The sequence below is a fragment of the Vanellus vanellus genome (genome assembly GCF_965231255.1).
Source record: "Vanellus vanellus genome assembly, chromosome: 31".
In the NCBI taxonomy this organism is placed as follows: Eukaryota; Metazoa; Chordata; class Aves; order Charadriiformes; family Charadriidae; genus Vanellus; species Vanellus vanellus.
In genome coordinates, this window is record NC_138936.1 from 672,258 (window position 1) to 693,074 (window position 20,817).

A 20,817-nucleotide genomic window follows, 5' to 3' on the forward strand; every position below is an offset into this window, starting at 1 on the left:
AGCGGTGTGCCCCCCACAGGCTGTGCCCCAAGCTCCCAGGGATTTCGGGCTGATCTTGCAAGCTTTTCGTAGTGCTGCTTACGCTGGTTTGGAGCTGCAGTTTGGCAACTGTCCCCCGCAAAGGGCTTCAACCCACACATTGCAGCTTCCTTGGGGCAGAAAACACCCACCGGGACACGCAGCAGGTATTTGTGATTTTACTGAAGTTAAACCCTAGGAGCTGAAAGAACACCTGCGGCTAAAAAACCGACCCCGCACTCCTCTGGGCTCGTTAGCCGGCCACACGTGAACCCAAAGTGTTCCCTTCCAGCGACAGGGAACCGGTTGGATAGGGAGCAACGCGGAGGTCTGCCCGAGCCCTGGCCGGGACCTCCAGCAAAATCTCCCTAATTAAAGGTGTTTTCCCAAGCAGGTGGGACGCACTGTGCCTGCATCGTGGAACCGCTTCGGTTACGATTACCGTCTTGCAGATCGAGGTCTGGTTTTGGTGGGCGGTGAGCAATCCTGAAGAATTCTCCACCAAAGGAAAGCCAGTGGCGCGCAGCACCTCTGCAAGAGGTAGCGACGGGGTCTCAGGGGGCTTTTGGTGGGACCCCAAAGAAGCAGCAAGTTTCCTTGGAGCCTCCCTGGGGGCCACACGAGCCGGCTGAGCCCCAGCAAGCACCATCACCTGTGTGAATCACAGGGACGACGCAGGCTTGGGTCACTCACTAACGCCTGTCCTCACTGCAAAGGCATTTCCAAGCCCAGCTGGGGACGGACTCTGCTTCCTTCCACCGCGACCGCCGGGCTTTGGCCCGTCCCGGAGGTGAGATAACGCTGTTGCGGGGGATTTGGCAGCTCAAGTGATGCGCCGAGACAGTCGTGGAGCTCCCTCTGCTCTCCACAAGGGCTCCGGTCGCCTTCCTGAAGCTGTGAAATGGGGGGGATTTTCTCCCCTCTGGGATAATCCTGCTTCTTTCCGCTTCGCTTCTCTTCCTCCCCAGTGTTGTTCGCACCGGGGGTTATTTTTCTTCCAGGAGAAGGGACGGTTTTGGGAGCCCCGGTCACGCAGGTGTTTTGCTGCGTCCCTCCTCCCTTTGATGCAATGCTCCTACATTTAATAACTAAGCAAAAAAAACCCTCCCACAATTAAAAGGTAGGAGATTAAAAAAAAAACAACCCGAAACCCCACAAGGTGCTGTGAGGAAAGCAGCTCAGTAGCCAATGCAAACCCAGGCGGTCCAGCGACACCCAGGGAAAAAAAGGCCATTTCGTTGGCCGCCGGTGACTCACACCGTTCCTTAAGCCTTTTACCTAAAGAGTGTCATTTAAAACCACATTTAAGTGCGGTTTTAAGGCAGCTTTTTAAGTTACCAGCTGAATAAATCGACAAGAAAAGCAGCCTGACCTGCAGAAAGCTGCGTGTGTGGATGCTCAGCCCGAGCGAGAACAAGGGGCTGTTTACTCAGGCGCTTAAACACAGGTCGAGGAGCCTAAAATACCAAACGAGGCTGCCGGAACCAAACCCAGCAGCGCGTTTTCAGCGTTCAGTTCAAACCCAGTTTCAGCCCGCCGAGTCAGTACGGTTTCCCTTTGCCGGCTGTGAAGGCAAAGCCGCCCCCATGCAGCCGGTTCTGTTGGCTTATTTATGAGTTTTCTTCGTTTACGGCGTATTTGGGACTACTCCTGCGCGCATCCCGGTCTCCCAGGACAAAGGGCTGCGGAAGCCTGGCCCAGGGTGGACCCCGGTGCTGTTTTTCCCGGTGTAAACACCCGCAGCCAGGCACAATAGAGCCTTGTTTACACCCTCCGAACGCCCGCATCCTTCCAGGCTCAAAGGTACACCATGGACCCTGCCCAGCGGGAGCCAGCGGCGCTGGCAATCCTCCCCTAAATCAACAATTTCAGGTTGGTTTGGGGTGGTGGTTTTTTTTTGTTGTTTTGTTTTTGAATTGTTTCAATAATTTCTGCAGCGGAGCAGACACTGGAAGTCAGCGCGGTCTCGGGTCCTGCTCCTCCCGACCTGGGAGCGGGAGGGGAAAGGAAGAAATTGCTGGGTTGGGGTAGGAAAAAGAAAAAAAAAACAAATATAAATCAAGCCACCATGCCCAGGGCTAAAGTGAGTGCAGTGGAAAGCGAGCCGCATCGTGGCTCAGCCGATATCCCCACCGGGACGAGAGCCAGGGAGAAACAGGTTGGAGCCATCAGACCCTGTTAAACACTAAAGTGAGCAGAGGGAGAGATGAGCCACTCAAAATGCTCCTAAAACACCTTAATGACCTTAAACTCTGATTTTTTCCCCGCATTAAACACACACCGAGCATCCTCTGCGTCCAGCCCCGTGCACATGGGGTCCCAGCGGTGGGCGCAGCAGACGCAGATGGAGGGGTGCGCGAGGCAACTGTCCCCTCGCTGAAACGCCCTCGCCGCAGCCTGGAAAGACCGGTAGCGCCGGGTATTTCCACCTCGGCGCTCCGGCTACTGCCGGCAACGGCGCTGAGAGCTGCCAAGTGCGCTGGCGGTTGCCAAATCCAGCTGATCTCCGTAACCACCGGCTCGTTGTGGGCTCAGCCGATGACAGAACTCGGTTCACGGCCGCTGCCGGGGATCTGCCGGCACTCGGCAAGCTGCGGTGCGGGAGGTGCTGCAATTAATGGGGGTTAAACGATGATTTTAAACAGGCTCCAGCGCAAACACCGGTGCCCGGTACACCAACGCTGCTCACCTTGGGTGCGACCCTGAGGGCGAGAAGAGAACCAAACTGCAAATTAACCCACCTTGAACTTGCCGGGAACCACAAGCAGGTGAGCGATTTCACTCGAGAAGCGGTTTGGGCTTCAAAACATCAAAAAAAGGCACCAAAAAAAAAAAAATATCCCCTTTCCGGGGACACCGAGCACCAGAATGCCACCGCCGGGACAAGCCCACCAAGCCACGGCGGTGCGAGCCTCTCGCCATGTCCAGCTCCAGCCGGGCCATCTCGTCGGCAAAATCCCGTCAGCGGAGGAAAAACCAGTTTTTATTTGTTTGTCGGTAAAAGGAGGTGGCGGGGGAGGAAGCACACCCCTCCCACACAGGCTCAGGGACGCGGAGGCAGCCGAGTAAAGCCAACACGAGGAAGCCTGGCGTTTCAGGCCACTATTTAAGGTTTGTTTATTTCTCCAGCCGGGATGAGATTCCAGCGGAATCTTTCATTGGTGCCGAACCCTGCCGGTGGGTGTCACAGCAGACGGTGCCCGGGACTGGGCTAGAAGCAAGCTGACAAAATTCGAAACGGGATTTAATTTGGCCGAGTCGAGAGGCTGAATCCTTGGGGAGCTGGGTGACACGCACACCGTCCCCATCCCGCAGAAGGGGACGATCCTGGGATGCACGGGGACCGAGCGACAATGCCGAAATCCCACGGCGGGTGCAGGGAGAGCGGCAGCACCGGGGCTGCCGCGGGGCGGATCTGTTTTTTCCCACTTTCACTGCCTTCGGGTGGCGATTGTGGCCATTTCCTTCCATTTTAGTCTCCTGAATCTGCTTCCGACAGGCCGCCCGGTGCGAAACTCAACAGCTCCCGAGACAATCCCTTTCTCCACGCAGGAAATCCCAACTCCAGTGCTCCGGCATCCCGCCGCGGTCCAAGGCATCCGCAAAGGCGCTCCCTCCTCTCCAGCTTTCCCAGGCTTTGAGAATTTCTGAATAAATCCCCGATCCATTAGGAAAGGTTCTTCTCTGCTTGGATGCTTCCACCCTCTGTCCTGGTTGCCCTTCAAAAACGAGGGGAATCCCGTATATTTGCGATCCCCCACTTTTCCTGCTCACCCCGGGGGTCAGACGCAGCTGCTCGCCGGCTGTTTGCAGCACAACCGAGCTCCGGCTTGGGCTGGGGCGAATCCTGAGCCGCACCGCGCATGGGCAAACTCATTAATGAGGAGCAAATGAAGGCGTGAGCGTGCAGCCAGCAGGTCTATGGGGTTCCCAAGCCAGGAAAACTTTACCTTGCAGACCCCGATGGCTAAAACCTCACCCCGGGGTGGGCGCTTTTGTTCGGTTCATCCTGTTACTGCTTCCTGTAGCTTCTAGGCCAGGCAGACCACCACCGTTTTGGGGGAGGAACCGGTGTTTCATGACATTCCCATGGCAAGACTGTGCCCCAAAAGAAAACAAAGACTGGTCCCTCCTTTCGCCTGCGCCGGTCGCTCTCAAACGCCGTCTTCCTTGGCACGGGATCTTTTCTCGCACGCAAGGAGAATCACTGCGTGAAAGTCCCGTTTCTGGATGGCAAAGGGTCTCCTGGTTTGGGGAGATAATCGCTCAACTGTGAGTGGGATGTTTAAAATCCGCTCACTTTGCAGGGAAGTTTGAGGAAAATATACCTGGAGGAAACACATCAACCCGCGCACCAGAGGCTGGAGCATCCGAGCGCCTCGGGACACTGCCAGTTAAGCTAATCAACCTCCAAATCTACCTCGGCTTCACAAAACAAATATCCTTTTGGGGCTGGGAGGGGGAAAACAGGCAGTGCGAAGGGGCAGGGGGGCAGAACCTGGGCTGGAGGAGCTCTCGGTGGTGGGATGGGGCTCTCGGCAGGAGGAGGAAGGGGTTAAGAGCGGGTTAACATCTCCCCCTCTCCACCAGATACTCGCCTCCACCAGAGCTATGCACATTCCTCAGCCCAGTCCTGGCCCAGGTCAGATTCCCTTTATCTCCGCTTTGTTTAATTAGTCAGCCATTAACTAACGCTTCTAGCAGCCCTGAGTAAACAAAATAGGGCAGAATATTCTCCACTGCTGACAAACACCCCGAAACCTACGGTTATCGCTGGCGGGGACTTTGCTAGCACCTTTCAAATGAAAAATAAAGTGGGGGGGGGGGGGGAAGGTGATGGAGGTGCACACAGGCGGTTTGTCCCTTTGCATAAAACCTAAACCCGACAGATGTGAGCGTTTGTTGGCAGGAGGGTCCTGGCAATGGCAACCAGATTTTACAGATCCATGGTGGGATCCAGCAGCGACATCCCTGTGCCGCAGGACACTTCTCAGGCGCAGCCGTACGCGGTTCACACACTCTCTCTTTTTTAAGCACGTTGGATCCAGCAAAACAAACATCTGGTCTGTCCGGTGGCCGCCACGGCAGAAAGGGGCTGTTTGTCCTGCAGCTGCACCGCAAGCTGCATCCTGGGGCTGTGAACAACCGACTTTCCACCCGGCGCAGGCGAAGGTGGGACTTTGAGACGCAATTTTAGCCGAAGGCGCTCATGAGTTGGTTGAATTACACGGTGCTTGGGGAAAAAAAAAACACCCCACGCAGAGTCCCGGCCACCCCCGGCATCGGCGAAGCTTGCCCGGAGCCCCCTCTGAGGCCGGAGGAGCCCATAGGACCCCCCGAGAGCAAAGGGACAGCCCCCCGGCTGCCGTCACCATCACCCACAGCACCGATTCACTGCCGACACCAGCATTCAGGTCTCCTCCTCAGGCCAGGTCAGGACCGTGAGGGTTTTTAGGGGGTCTTATAAGCCCCCGACCCTCGCTCCCACTGTGACAGCAGGCAGCCGGCCGCAGGCGACATTATCTACCACCAGAATGACCTTTCGCTTGCCACCAGCTGGGAAGCATTAGCCGGCCACCAGCCCTTCCTCGCCATGGACCCGCACGCCAGCTGTGGCCCAGGACGCCTGCGCCAACAGGATATTCAGTTTTTAAAGTCCAGATTCTGCGCGTGGCACAGATGGGGGGGTTCGGCTTTTCCCCACTTGATGGGTTTTCCATTTTTCCACTTTTCCTTCCCAGGCAAACAGGCTTCTCCCCTCCCAGCTCCGCACAGGGAAAATGAGAGTCCCTCCCCTCCTCCTCGCCAGAAATAACTCCGATCCCCTCCCCGAAACACCGGCCTCACCTCGCAGTGTCGCTAACGAACAACAGACCCGCTCCAGCCGGCAAGATGGAGAGATCCCCTGTTGCTCCGCACGTTTCCAACAACCGCCTGACCCCGCTCCGTCTCGGAAAGGGAATAAACCTCCTCTGAGAGCCCCCTCCCCAGACCACCTGGTTAAAACTTATTAAAAAAAAAAGAATGTAAAAAATCAGCCAGAGTCTGCATTACTCACCTTCACCATCCTCCTGCTTCCTGCAAGCCGGAGGGGGAGGAGGGAGAGAAGATCGCCCCAAGCTCTCACCCCGAGAGGGGCTCGGGGACTGAGGAGACCCCCAAAACTGTGCACAGGGGGCAAAAAAAGGGGGGCTGTTGGGGTTGGGGGGTGGCAGCTTGCGGTGGAGCTCCGGTCAAAGGCTCCCAGCCAGCGGCAGCGCTCCCGACTCCTGACGCTGCAAACTCCAAAGCGCCTCCCCCAGCACCGGCAAGCGACGCGGGAATGAGTGCAGGATCGGGGCCGGGGGGACGAGCGCAGGATCGGGGCTGGGGGTGACGTTGGGCCGGGGACGATCCGCTTGCAGGTCCCTAAGCTGGCCGGGGTCTGTGCTCCCGGACCCCCCACCCGGATCCCGGACCCCCACAGCCGCTCTTGGCCCCACGGGGGGACCTGGGCAACGTGGTGGTCCCGGCACACTGCTCTCCCTGCTTTCCCAGCTTCACCTACTTCCCAACCCGCTCTTATCGCCCTCCGGAACCGGTTTCGCAGGGAGACGCCGCTCCCGGCTCGCCCTGGAACGGCCAGACTTCCCTCTCTGGCAGTCGGGATGCTGGGGAGGGATCAGCACAGGGGAGGGCAGCGCGGGACACCCTGGTGTACCCCAAAAAGGGGGTCTGGGGAGGCAAAACTGCTCACCGAGCGAAGAGCCCGTCCCACTCCGAAGTCAGCGGCTGAAATAACAGCTTCCCAGCATCGCCGCCCGCCCAAGACGGTGACTAACGCCGGCGCTACGGCCCTGCGATTTAACAGGAGTTATTACCATTTTCCGGGACTGGGAGCGTTGCCGCCGTTGAACTCTTGCCCACGCTGCGAGACTGGTATTCCGTTGGGAGAGCGAACAGCCGGGAGAGAAGACAGCAGCACGGCCACTGCGAGGCTCGGAGGGGTTAAAAGACGAAGCTTTGGAGAGAGAAGCGGAGCAGGAATAGAGGAGATTTGAGCCGGGAACCAATGAGGCAGCAACATTTGAAACAAAGCAGCCAGTCAAGTGCCCCTCCGGGTGGCTGCGGATCAAGAGACCGGGAAGGAAGGAGAGGGAAAGGGCAGGCGAGAGCCGGCAGAAAACCCGCTGGCTATCCCGGCAGGAAGAACCGGCCCTCCCAGCCCAGCTCGCCCGGGTATTTCCCTGGTCAGGGCAGCAGCCCTTCGCCACACCGCGCTTCCAAGAGCCCCCCAAAATCACGTCCATGCCCCCAGGGTGCGGGTAGAGAGCACGCCGATGGAGAGTGCCCGTCGGCGGGGACCACCGGCACACGCTGGCGGTAACTAAACCCTTGATGGCCAAGAGTGCCGAGCTGCAGCCCTGGCGGATTCGGCTAGTTTTAAGAGCCCTTATTGAGATCTGTGAGCCCCGAAGCCTGGCCAGGGGATGCCAGGGGTAACCCGGACACTCTGCAGGGGGATGAGCCGAGGAGCCCCTCACCCGGGCATTGGGAGCCTCTCCTAAGGATGAGGAGGACAACTCTGCTGCCTCAAGCCTCTGCCTCTTCCTCTGTCTTCTGGCTGAACAAGTGCGATGCCGTTTGCTAAATGAAAGCAGCACTAATTGGCGGGTCCCATGAGGCGGTGTGCACTCTCTGTCTCGCTCGCCGGGAGGAGGAACGGTGGCTGAGCCCTCTCCAGCACAGAAAAGCATGGCTTTCATGTCAGCGTCGCATATTTCGCTCCTCTCTTTTCTCCCCTTTGCTGTTCGCTCAAAGGAAAACACCCTCAAATTGGCCCGAGGAGCCAGCGAATCCCGCAAACGAACTTGGGAGGTTTGCCCAGTGTCGCAAATCGACGGCAGCCTGCCACGCTTGAGTGGCTCTGAGCCTCCCCCGGGCACGGTCCACCCCATCGGCGTTTGCCGGGAAGGTGCCAGACCACCACCACGAAGTGGGCAGAGGAGAGCAGCCAGCACCTGCGGGTGATAAGAGTTGAGCCACGGCAGCTGCGCCTCTGCCAACTCCATCCCACAGAGCCCGACGACGTCTTGCAGCTGAGAAGGTCTTATTTTTATTCAAATGCCTTTTACAAGTTGGGGGGGTGGCAGTAAAAAAACCCCACAGTCGTGAAAGTTAATCATCTATCACGGTTTATGACGAGATTGCTCACTTCCCATTTGCGCTAATCTTCCTTGTATTTCTCATCTTTCAGAGTATTCACGGATCAAAATATCTTCGGCACCACCGTCAGGCTGCTAATTGGCGCTTGGAAGCTCTCCGAGAATCGCATCAGAAGGATGTGGCGTCCGGGGACAGAATAAAAAAGACCATCAGATGAAAACTAACCTCTCCCACCATTTCCCTCTCCAATCTCACAAGCTCACGCCGCTCGGCTGGAGGCGATACCAGAGTGCCACCAGTGTTGGGAGTGCGTTTCGGTGCAGCCTAAGCGGGGTGTTCTCAGCGTCACCGGGATCCCGACGCTCCGGGGGTCTCCAACGGCAGCGGCTGCCTGCACTGGGGGGATTCCTGAGCCTGGATCTGGCAGCGCCGGAGCCTTTCGGGACACAAGAGCTGTGGACATGCTCGGAGGGAGAAGGTGGTTTGCTTAAAATCCGAACAGAGAATCGTGGCTGCAGCGATTTAAGATGCTTGGTGAAAAGCACTGAATTCACCCCAAGCTCCCCAGGAGCTCGAGACTGTATTTTAGCATTCAGGGGTTCCCCGTTTTATCTGTTTTGGGAAGGAGAAAAACAGCAGCGGAGAACCGGGAAGAACTTGAGCCGCGATGTGCCTGTTAATGCGAGAGGCAAAACCCATTTGTCCTTCCAGAAAGTTATTTCTCTTGTGTCACTAACGACCAGGCAGCGGCTTAAAGCCCTCTGATTCGCACGTCTTCAAAAGCTGCTGCAACTACAAAAATTCACCAGCTGCTCTCTTCAGCTGCCAAGAGCACAAAGAGCCCCCAGCATCAATTTCAGAGCCTTGTGAAACACACTAATTAATACACAGGAAGATAAAAGCCCATCAAAGACACGACGCTAGCCCCCAGACCTTTCAGAATTCGAAAGAAATTAGCGAAGGCGCACGTCTTCCTAACCCTCACCTTGCAGATGATCCTGATGCGCCCTGAACCTGCGGCACGCCTGCCCGCTCGGCGCTGCCGAATTAGTCCCTTCCCACCACGTAAGCACATCCCGGCAGCGCCTCAGAGCCCCGGAACAAAAGCTTATCTCCCAAATTAACTCCACTTCCATCGACCCTGCCAGAAGCTGAAGCAGGCTTCGCTCGCACAACGAAGTTTCAAAATATCGGCGGAAAAAAGCGATGTATCAGCTATTCCAGAGACTTCAGGACGCAGGCTCGGCCCCGCTATCGCCTTTTATTTGGCAATAAACTTCTGACGCAGCTTCAAGCTGACATTGCTCCAGCCTTTGTTCTTCCATTTTGCTTTAAAACCCCTGATTGACGGCTTGAGAACTCTGCCAGGAATATTTCGTACCTGCTGATAAATCACCTCGTACCAGAAGTGCCACCGGCCGCTCAGCTGGAAACCCGGGATTTCCTGGAGGGTGTCACATTCTCCGCAGATGGAAGATCTCGAAGGACGAACCTGAAGCGAAGCGGCAGAGATGGGCGTCCTCTTCCAGCTGAGGCCGTCGACGCCTACTCCGCCGAGACGGTGGAAGCCTAAGGTTTGGCCAGGGTTCGTTTAACCTGCCGGCGAGGGCGGGTTGAACTGGCCCGGCTGGCTCTGCACAAGCCAGGAGGGAACCGTCCCGCGCTGGGAGTGGCAACCTTCAAAGAGGAGGAGAGGTGTCAGCCTTCCAGCCCCACGCCGGGCCGCTCGTGGCCCAAAACGGGGACTTGGCTGAGGCTGCCGGAGCGTGCCGCACGGCGAGGTACCTGGGATGGATTAAACAACCAATTACTGGTTAAACGAAGCCGATATCTGCAGGCAGGCGGACGATGGAGAGGAAGAGGACTCCTGGAATTCAAAGCATCTGAAGTACTCAGTAACCCCTGCAAGGATCCTCCTGGTTTCAGGAGGCAATGCACCTCCCCAGACAGCAGCCTCAAAAGCTCCATCAAAGGGGATTTAATTTTCTTTAATCCTGTTGTCCCAAAGCAAAAACTTCCGGCCCGCAGGACGCGGCGACGCAGGGCACCAGCACATCAAAGCTTTGCTCGAGTCCTCGCAACTCCGGCAGGGCTCGAGCTCCACCGCCGCGGTGTGGAACAGCGCCGAGGTGTTTTACCTGTGGCCACGGCGAGGCGATTGCCGCCTTGTCTCCTCCGCCCTTGAGGACAGAGCTGCCGTGCAGGGACACCCCAGCGCCATCCCACCGCCCTGGTGCGACAGCTCTGAAAGTATGGTGAAGGACGGGCGAAAAAGCGTTAAGAGGACCACCGAGTTGGTGGCCGCGGCTACGTGACCCCCCCCGCTGGCGGCATCCCATGATGAGACATCGCTGCTGCCGCCCCGAGCGTGGGGGAAAACGCTGGCGCAGAAGTTTCAGGTGCAGAAGCCGGAGGACCTCGACAAGCCGGGGCTTGCGGGGAGGGAAGGCGAGAGCCTGCCGAATTCCCTCCCAAGGCACCCCGCCGACCAGGCGGAGAGGGGTGAAACCTTAACCCTGTCGGAAATGATGGCAGAAGGTTGGTTTTTTTGGGGTGTTTTTTAAGGAATAAATCAAGTTTGGAGTCAGCAGAGCTCACAACAGCAAGACATCATTCGACTCTGCGACGCTGGGTGATATCGGGGAGCAGCCTGCTAGGAAACAGAATGGGGGTTTTCGACAGGTTGTTTCTTATCTGGATAAATCTCCTGTTTTATTTTTTACCGGTACAATCGCCTTGATACCGCAGGGTTTTGGCTGTGACCAGCTGCAAGAGAGAAATGGCTTTGGCAAAGCCCCGCCATCGGTGGAGCGAGGGTTAAGCCAGAAAAATCAAAATATTGTTTCAGAGCTGGGCAAACACGAAGCCTCCCTATTTCCAGCTGCACTTGACGCTCCGCACAGTCCGAAAGAACTACCAGCAGGCACAAAAACCCACCCAGCGCGGCATTTTCTTCCTGGTGGAAAGCTCAGGCTTTGAGTGAGAAACTAATTGTAATTTTTTTTCTTTTGTGCACCCAGCCCCACCAGGACTCAAGTCCTTTTCCCGCTTTAAGGCCCAAAAGCAGTTTTCTGGGAGCCTGTGGCCGGTTCTTTTCCCGGCTCGCTCTGCAGGAGGGAGCGGGGCATCTCTGGGCACGTCGTTTTCCCCTTTGGTAGAGCAGGAGAACACCGGCTTCTCCGAGTGGAAGGGGATTACGAAGAGCTCCGAGGTCTCCAGGGAAGAGGTGCTGCTGCCGGCGAGCTTGGGAAAAGGATTCGCATCCTTCACGCAACCAGCTACCGCGCTCAAAAAAACCCCAAACCACCGTGAGGGGAAGAAACGATGGTGAAGGCAGCGGGCTTTTCCCCAAACTATGAGAATATTTTGTACAACAAAGAAATGGGGCACACCTGGGTTTTGGTGTACCCGCTAAGAGCTCTGCCCAAAAATCAAGTCCGCCAACTTTGATTCGGCGAACACCAAATTTTACCCGATTCTCTAAAGCTTCGTGGGACCGGTGCCATCCTCCCCTCCCCGCACAGAGCCACCCAGAAACTCTCCCTTGAAACACCACGGCACAATATTGCACCAGAAACGGGCCAGTCCTGCCATTCCCCGCAGACACAATTTGTGCCTCGATGCATGAGCTCCAATTACCCTTATCTCGGTTTCCAGAGATACAGGCAGAAGCGTGGCGGACTGAGTTTCTCCCTTTAAAGCAGAATTAGCCACACGTAGGGACACATGGGGAGATGAAATCTCATGGGTGCTTTGGAAAACCACTTTCCCAAATCGGCTCCAGACCCAAATAGATCCTTCGGCTCTTTTCTGCTTTTCCATGTGACCCCCCGGTGCGGGATATCAACACAAAACCCACTCCGCCTGTGAACCTCTGCTTTCCCCACCATTACATTCAAACAGTGTTTCTCCCCGAGCTGGCCGACGCTTGGAAATCCTTCATTCCTTTAATCCCCACTCCGGTGCTGTGGGAAGAAGGGCGAGAGGAGTGCACCCCAGGGGACCCGAAAATAATTAGTGCTGAAATTAAATAGGGAGCCGGCTCGGAGGGACGCACGGAGCTCGTTTCTGAGCGGACACGATGTGCTGAGAGGCAGCAGAGGCGGGAGGTCCCTGGGAGCTGCCGGAGCAGCAGTTTTCATCCTGACCCAACGTCCGTACGTGGAGGCAGAGCATGTCCAGCCGCAGCGGTGGGAGGACGGGGAACGCTGGAGCTCCGGGAGCCGCCAGCTGCTGTCCAGACCCCGAATCCTTCCTGGAAACCCTGCAGACCGACACCTACGCCAGCCGGGAGCACAGAGAAGGGCCTGGAGCCAAGATCTCAAGCTGCGCTTGGGTACCTACGTCGGTTTTAATTAGCAAAGAGTCCCGGCAGCTCGGCCCCGGGGGCCGGCTCCGCGCACGGTTGCTCTCGCCGGGCGAAAGCGCCGCTTTTCGAGCGAGAGCGACAACCCTGGAGCAAAATCCAACCTCAAAGATCCAAAACTAAGGGAACCCCATCCTACTCTGTACCTGGCAATGCAGAAAGCAGGGTTTTGTTGTTTTTTTTTTCATTAAAAGGATGTAATTTCAGTGCAATAAACGCGAATTGCCTGCTGGTTTTGGGATGTCTGTTCTGGGAGCAGGAACGGTTTAAGAACCGGCGTGTAAAACCTCGGAAAGACGGGCTGGTTTGGGACAGGGTATGAGGAATAACTGTCCAAGAGCCAAGGAGCTATTGCACCCGTGACACCAGGTTAACTAAACCCTGGAGTGCGATTTCAAGAGGAAGTTCCAAACTGATTTAAAAAAAAAAAAATAAAAAAAAAATGAGGAGGAAAGAGTGTCCCAGTTTATATCTGGCATCTTCTCCTCCCACCTACCCCGGCCAGGACAAACAGGTTCTTCCACGCACATTAGATCCCTTTGGTCAAGGGTGGAGGAGAGGAACTCGATCTGTAGCCGATATCTTTATTCCGACGGGCTTAACGAGGCATTAAGCCACCGGGGAAGTAAACAAAACCATCCAAGGTTCCCGCATTTATTTAATTCAGATGCTCCTCAGCAATGGATAAAAAGAAAAAAAAAAAAAGAAATGAGAGAAGCGAGTATGGGCTTGACCTTGGGCTGGTGACAAAACCTGATTAGCCTTCGGCAAGCTTGGAGCCACCGCGCTCTGGAGTTACCTCTCGGGGCTCCTTCGCAGAGGACAGGAGCCCTCGGTCGGCTGCGTAGCCCACGGCCACACTGGCACCCTGAAACGCAGGCTGGGGTCCCCCAGGCCCCTAACCCCCACCGGAGGAGAGGCTGTGTGAGAGGGAGAGTGCCAAAACCATGTCGTTTACATTCTATTGTTATTTATCGAAACCAGGTAACACCAGCAGCAGCGAGAGGTCGGTAACTGCATGGGGAAGGAGCTCCGCGGGATGTCACCTAACCTGGGAGCGGGTCGATAGGCGACGGAAAGCTTCAGATGATAAACAAGCACCAGGGAAGCCAAAGTCCCTTCCATTTATCCACAACCCGCCTCGCTGTCCCAGCAGCCTTGCAGGGGAATTACTCGTAATGATGATTTTAATGCAACCTGGCAGCGGATTGTACCTCTAAACACGGTGTAGGTTGAAAAATCCTTTCTCGAGCCAGAAAGATGTGGGGTGGGCAGCCTCCTCTTCTCGCTCCCTCTCTGCTCCAAGGGCAGAGGGGTCTCTGCACGAACCCTCGACCGCTCTGACGCAGCTGGAGCCCTGACGTGCCGAGCGGGGACCGCCAGCCCAAATTACGGCAGGCTCCTAAACCCACCACGTCCCTCCTGCCCGACCGCAAAGGGAAACTCGTTAAATCATGTGCGCAGAGCGGGAGGTGAGGGAGGGATGCTCTGTGGCCGGCCCCAGGCTCCCTCAGCGTCAGCCTGGCCTTCATCCCACCGCCGCCAACATCCTCCTCTACAGCCGCGCTGTTCCAGCACCCATCCAGCACCGCGGACGTGCCCGGTGGGGAAGACGCCAGAAAAAAGGTGACATCTCTCAGCGGGGTTGACACCGCAGCCTTGCCACCGCCACTTATGGACGCCAAAACCGCGTTGCCACATTACCGCGCCGCTCTTCGTTAGCGAAAGACCGTTAGGAAGCTCCGTAAGGTGGGAAGGGGGGGAGGCGATGGCCAGGGATCCAGGAGTTCTTGTTAAATCCACCTCCCGCCACAGCAGCTATTCCGCAGGAGCCTGCTCTCAAAAGAAAGAGGAGGAGTCACTTGGAGTCAGTTTGTAAGGCGAGAACGTTTTAATCAGCTGAAGTATTTGTTTCAGGCAGGAAAAGAGGGAAAAAAAACCCAAAACCCCACACACAAGCACAAACCCAGGGTCTCTCCTTCAGCATTAATGAGACGGAGACGTGTCCGATCCCTCGCATACCTCCATGTCCTCACTGTAGACAGTTATGCTTCGTCACAGCGCAATTCTCTGTCAATTCTCCGATGCCACCAGACCCAAACATGCCCCACAGAGGCCCAGTTTGTGGCTGGGCTCGGCTGTATTTTTTTTTTTTTTTTTTTTTAAAACACGAGGTTTTCTCCGAGCCAGAAGCTGCAGGGTGAGGGGAGCGAGGCACGCGAAGAATGCGAGCCGGGACTGACACGGCCATCTCCAGCTCTTCCCCCCCTCACGGGGCATTAATTACACGCACTCTAAACAAGCCGGGAGCGCTCCGACACGATGAGACATCCCACAGCCCGGCCTCGGAAAACCGGGAAATAAAAGCTCCGAGCAGGTACCGCACTGGCTGATGCTCCCCTCTCCATCAGACCGAGAGATTTTAACGACCCGATTTGCCGCCGCCTGCCCAGACGGAGCATGCTGCATGTGAGGAAGGTGAAACCCAGCGGTTCTGGCTTTGGCAACAACTCATTAACGGCTGTGCTGGTACTGGGGTTAACGAAGCCAGGACGGGAAGCAGAGCACCCCCACGCCCCTGTGCCAACAGCCCAGCCGGAGCGGGCTGGATGCTCCCGTAACAGGCAGCCGAGAAGTCAATTTATGTTTCAGCAAGTGATTACCATTTGGTGCTAATTCAAGTGCAAGCTGATTAGTCGAGTAAAACCTTTAATTAGCCCCTTACATCATTTAAAGAAATTATAGCTTATGCGCACCATGTAAGTGCACGACACGGGGAAAGGAAGAGCGGAGCGAGCACAGTTCAAATGAATTACACTTTCATTATGTCCAACTTTATTAGAGAAAATAATCGTTACTTAAACATTCTCCGCCTGCAACGCAAGCGCCCCAAAACCAAGCAAGAAACTCGCGCCCCGAATCATTAACTCGGGACGTAGTGGCTTTGACGGGTTTGGTTTAAAGCTGCAGAAAGAGCCCGTGAGGGGCCAAAGAGTTAATCAAAAATGTTCCAATTGCCAATTAATCAAAATCTATGAAAACAGGACGGCGGTTTGGAATGTTGAGCTGTGCCGGTGCCACCCAAAGCTGCCTTTGAAAACACTAAACCTACCGCGGCTCCGTTTGTGAGACAGGCAGCAAATATTCCTCCCTTCCCCCCCTAAGCTCAGGAGAAATCAGTTTTTGTTAAATAAAAACGACGCGGCTGTAATTAAGCTGCAGGTTAAACTGTGAAAACGTCCCTGGGATTTCTCCTTGAGCCAGGCGGGACTTTGGGGGTACGCGTCCTTCCCTCCGAGCACCGAGGACGCGGCCCCAAAGCCAAGCGATCTTGATGGGGAGGTGAAGCTCACCGCGGAGCCAGGACCTGCAGCCACGTCGTTTTCCAGACATGCTGGGAGAAAGGACACGGAACCTGGCGGAGCGGTTGGGAAATCCCTCCAGATTTGGGGAGAAAATGTGCCATGTGATAAAAGCTGCTCCTTTCTCCATGCCGGGATGTGAGCACGGCGGCATGTCGGTCCCCCACAGCACCAGAACAACATCCTGTAGACGTTCAGAGGTATCTATTTCTTCTCCAGCAGCGCTAAATCAGCCACAAAAGCTCCATGTAAGCTGTAACCGCCAGCGGTGATGTAAAATTACACGTTCTTCCCTCCCACCCCCTCTGGCAAACACCCACAAACACCTAAATTATTCATCGGAAAAGTCAAGCGCGGAGGATCCCAGCCGGCAAAGTGAAAAGCATGTCGCAGGGATGTCCCACAAACGTGCTGCGGAGCTGCCCCATCCCAAACCACGTCCCTTCCAGCGCTGATCTCCTCCAGCCCTGCCTTCCCCTCCGACAGCTCCCGAGCCTGCGGCGCCCAGGCTTCAGGCTGCGCTGATCCGCTCTGCTCATCCCCACGAGGTGGGCAGCAATTAGCGAGCCGTCGGCAATGAGATCTCCACCTTCTAAACGGGCAAACCCACCGCTCATGGAGCCCACGCGTCAATAAACGAGTCACCAACGCGGCAACGAAGTGCGTCGAACGGTTCTGAGCTAAACCTTATGATTTTTTATTTTTAGAGAGACGGCTTCCTTCTGGCAGATTTGATAAGCGCTGGTAAAATAAATGTCACCTCCGCAAATGCAAATAAAGATAACCGGTATCTGGAAAACATCTGGGAACTCCACACGGGAGGGGGAGCAGAGCAGTTTCCACTCGGTGGAAGGGAAAAGCAACCCGAGCCGTTGTTATCCCATCGGCATCTTCCCTGGAAACTTCTGCTGCTATTTTAATGCCCAAATACGTTCCAATTAATTACCTTTATTTGGGAATCGCGGGGTGGTAACTCCTCGGCAGAGCGGGAGGTTTCCGAGGGATCATTCTGAAGGTTGGAAGGCGACGCCACCAACACCGGCCACGGACTCACACAGCCTCAACGGTACACCCCCGCCAGGTACCACCTTCTGCAGTCCTGTTCCTATGTGGCATTTATCCGCAGTTCCCAGAAAAACCTCCCTCGATCTGCGCCAGGGACAATCCATACATCTAAAGTATATTTCTTAACCAGAACTAAAGATACTCGCCTTAAAAGGCTGCCAGGATTAGTTAATGTTTGTACTGGCAGCCAGCAGCTAATTCTTTGGCCACTGTTCAAACTTTGGGGCTTTATTTAAAATCTTTTTTTTGTGTGTGTGTGTGTGTGTGTGTGTGTGTGCGTGTTTCCACAGCTCTCCTAAGGTCAGTTGCATCCTCCCTGCCGCCGCACTCCACAGCTGGGTGTTCTCAATAATTCCAATTTGCGCTTATTTATGAGCCTACCACGTAGGGCGTTGCCAGAGTCCCTCGGCGGCCCTGCAGCCCACCCGGTTAATTGTTGCAAAACCCAGTAAATTACAGGGAAAACACGACTGAAAACTTTTCTCGTTTTGTTCTCATTTCCCTTCCACAAACAAAGCACCACCAGCGGTGGGAACACGCAGAAAACGAAGCGCAGGACAATTACCTCCAGCTGCGGATATGTTCAGTCAAGTGAACTCGTGGGCATAGGGAAAGGAGTTAACACAAATTAACAAATTCACAGCCCAAAAACTGTACCTGCATTGGGCATGTGTTGAGTCTCCGGCACCAGCTCCGGCAGAGTTTTGCTGGTGCAGCACTGCTGCCCCACGTTTACGGCCATGGGAGCACTGCAGAGGACTTTGGAGACAGCAATTTTTATTCTTGCCCTGCTCCCAATGTGCCAAAACTGGGGCAAAACCCCATTTTTGAAGGGTTTGGTGTGAGACAGAGGATTTACGGCAGCCCCGAAGGATGCTGGATCCTGTGACGGTGCCTGGCTGTTCCCACATGCCCAGCCCAAAGCTGCATGAAATGCTGAAAAAATTTACCCCGGGGCTCTGCAGCTCAACCGACCATTAGCTCTCCTGGCTACTGGGGAGAGAAGCGCCCTGCGAACACTGACGGACGTATAAAAACACACAGATCTGGGAATGCAAGATAAAAGACACCAGAAAAAAACAATTCTGGGATGTTTTTCTCTGCTTCCTGCAACCCGCTGCCACCCAGCTGGACCCCTGCGTGTCAGCGAGCGATTGGGGAGGGGGCCGTTCAGATTTCCACACCTCAGAGAGCCCAGGAGGGCTCCGACAGCTTTTCTACGAGCACCTAACAGTGACGGAGATGATGCTTCTCCTGATTCTCCTCCCGCCTGTGCTTGGGGAAAAGCATCACACACAGCCCAGCACAGAAAGACCCTTCTCCAACACCGGATCTCAAAGCACACGCGCGGAATAAGGACTTCTGAAGAGCGACACGCGGCAACGGGAGTCCCAGGGAGAAAGGGCCTCTCCGGGCACACGATTTTGTCTCCGTTTCCTACCTGCAAGGAAGGGGAAACTCTTTTCCGACTCAGCTAAGCATGCCGGGATCCTCCGGTGAGAGACACTGCAAGGGAACAAGAGATTTCCATAAGGCTCCCTGACGGGCGGCCCGGCGCGGTGCTCAGACCGCAACACCCCGTAACCCACAATTTTGCCTATTTTTAGGCTGGGGAGTGTTCGGGAGGAAGGCAGAGCCCTATCCCTACCCTTCTCTTGGCCTCCCCGCCCGCCGCCAGCGCCCCTCCTGCCTCGCCTCGAATTCCAGGGCTCCCTTCCACGCCGAGGCTTGCCCCCCTGCCCTGCCTGCGCTGCCCCCCCAGCCCCGAGGGTTTGAGCAGACCCCACGTCCCCCTCCCCGGTTTCTCCGCTTCCCCTGGGACCGTGCAGCTCCCTCATCCCTCCGCTCAACGCCCCAGCTCCTCAGGAGCCCCCCAACCCCCCTCCACGCTCTCTCACCCCCCCCTTCTCCACCTCCCCCCCTCTTCTCCACCTCCCCCCCCCTCTTCTCCACCTTCCCCCCCCCTCTTCTCCACCTTCCCCCCCCCCTCTTCTCCACCTTCCCCCCCCTCTTCTCCACCTTCCCCCCCCTCTTCTCCACCTTCCCCCCCCTCTTCTCCACCTTCCCCCCCCTCTTCTCCACCTCCCCCCCCCTCTTCTCCACCTTCCCCCCCCTCTTCTCCACCTTCCCCCCCCTCTTCTCCACCTTCCCCCCTGCTCCCCGCACCTCACCCCCCCTCACCCCCCACATCCTCTGCCCCAGGGCTCCCCCAACCCCCCCAGGCCCCTCAATGCTTCACACCCCCTTCCCCCTGCACTACTCAGCCCCTCACACAGCATTTCCCCTCAGGCCTCCCCAAAACCCCCCACCCCCCCAGCACTCTCTCTCTCCATAGCTCTCACCCCCCTAGTCCCCTTCGGGCCCCTCATCTCCTCTTCCCCTCACTCCCTCCAGCCCCCCTCAGGCCTCTCCAGCCCCCCTCAGGCCCCCAAGCCCCCTTCCCCAGCCTCCCCCGTGCCCCCCTCCAGCCCCCCCTCCTCCTCAGACCCCTCCACGATCCCTCCTCACGCCCTCGGCCCCCGCTCACCCCTCACGAAGAGCCCAGCGCCGCCGCTCCCCCCGGGCTCCCCAACCGCCGCTCACTCGGCCGCCGCCATGTTGCGATCGAGCCGCATCCGGGCACCCGCCCTGCCCGCGTTCCCCCGGCAACAGGCTCCGCCCACGAGGAGGCGTGGCCTCTGACAGGAAAGGCGTGGCTTAGGGCGGGGCTCAACCGGGGAAGGCATGGCTTAAACCGGGGAGGGCGGGGTCCAGTGTGGGGAATGCATGGAGGGCGTGGCCTCGGGCGGGGAAGGCGGGGCCTCGCGCAGCGTTTGACCCCTCCGCGCACCCGCAGGATGTGCTGGCGCTCAGGGCGGGCTAAAAGGGAGCGCGACCAATCACAGAGCGAAGAGCGGAAGATTGGCGTCCCGCTGTTCAATCGGAGCGCGGCGCGAAAGGCTGGACGGAGGTGGGGAGCGGCGGCGCGCAAGCATGGCGGCGGTGTGAGGTGAGGGCGGCAGCGGGCGCTTTCCCCGCCGCTCTCCGGTGCGGGACGCGGGTCCCGGTGGGACGGGGAGGCGGCTGCCGCTCCCTTTTCCCTGCCCCGGGCAGTGTTAACCGGGCATTTCCCCCCTCAGGCCCCGCCGGTCGCGGTGCTGTCGGCCCGTGGGATGCTGCTCCGCGCTCTGCTGAGGGCCGCGGCCTTGTTGCGCGGCTGCGGTGCGTACCCCGCCTCGTCCCATTCCCCTTCCCTCCTCTCCGGGCCCTTCCGCCGCTGCTCATCCCTCTCTCCGTGCTCCTCCGCAGGTACCGGGGCGCTCCCGCCCGCCGCCGGGCTCCTCTGCCCGCAGCAGGCCGCCGGCATGGCCACCCTCAACCAGATGCACCGGCAGGGCCGGCCCAAGCCTCCCCCCCGCAAGCTGGGGGCCACCTTCGGCCGCCCCCAGATCAAAGGCGTGGTGATCAAGAACCTGATCCGCAAGCCCAAGAAGCCCAACTCGGCCAACCGCAAATGCGCCCGGGTGCGGCTGAGCAACGGGAAGGAGGTGGTGTGCTTCATCCCCGGGGAGGGCCACAACCTGCAGGAGCACCACGTCGTGCTGGTGCAGGGCGGGCGCACCCAGGACCTGCCGGGGGTGAAGCTCACCATTGTGCGGGGCAAGTACGACTGCGCCCACGTCCAGAAGAAGAAGAAGTAGGGAGTGGAGTGGGGGACAGGGCCCCTCTGTGTGGGGGACGTCCTGCCACTGGCCCCCCGCGGTCTTGGGGGGGAGCATGCTCTTCCTTCGCTGCACCCATTAAAGGCTGTTGCTGTGCAAGAGATGCTGTGGAGTGGTGTTGGGGTAGCTGGAGGGCACTGGGCAAGGCCCTGAGGGCACT

General features: G+C 57.3%; 1 protein-coding gene across 2 annotated transcripts; it reads left to right on the forward strand.

Moving 5' to 3' along the window:
• The first annotated feature begins 19,824 nt into the window (after window positions 1–19,824).
• MRPS12 (mitochondrial ribosomal protein S12) lies at window positions 19,825–20,756 on the forward strand. Of its 2 annotated transcripts, none has more exons than XM_082496826.1 (3): window positions 19,825–19,906; window positions 20,076–20,157; window positions 20,245–20,756. In XM_082496826.1, exons 2-3 carry the CDS (start codon window positions 20,109–20,111, stop codon window positions 20,634–20,636), a joined length of 441 nt encoding a protein of 146 aa, XP_082352952.1. In that variant the 5' UTR covers window positions 19,825–19,906; window positions 20,076–20,108; the 3' UTR covers window positions 20,637–20,756. The 2 variants fall into 2 exon arrangements, with proteins under 2 accessions (XP_082352952.1, XP_082352951.1); XM_082496825.1 differs by lacking the exon at window positions 19,825–19,906 and adding an exon at window positions 19,907–19,945.
• Window positions 20,757–20,817: the final 61 nt, after the last annotated feature.

Coding starts and splice junctions, on each gene's coding strand:
- MRPS12 (XM_082496826.1), top strand. CDS start 20,109: ATGCTGCTCCGCGCTCTGCTGAGGGCCGCGGCCTTGTTGCGCGGCTGC. Junction 20,158..20,244: donor GGCCTTGTTGCGCGGCTGCG/GTGCGTACCCCG, acceptor GCTCCTCCGCAG/GTACCGGGGCGCTCCCGCCC.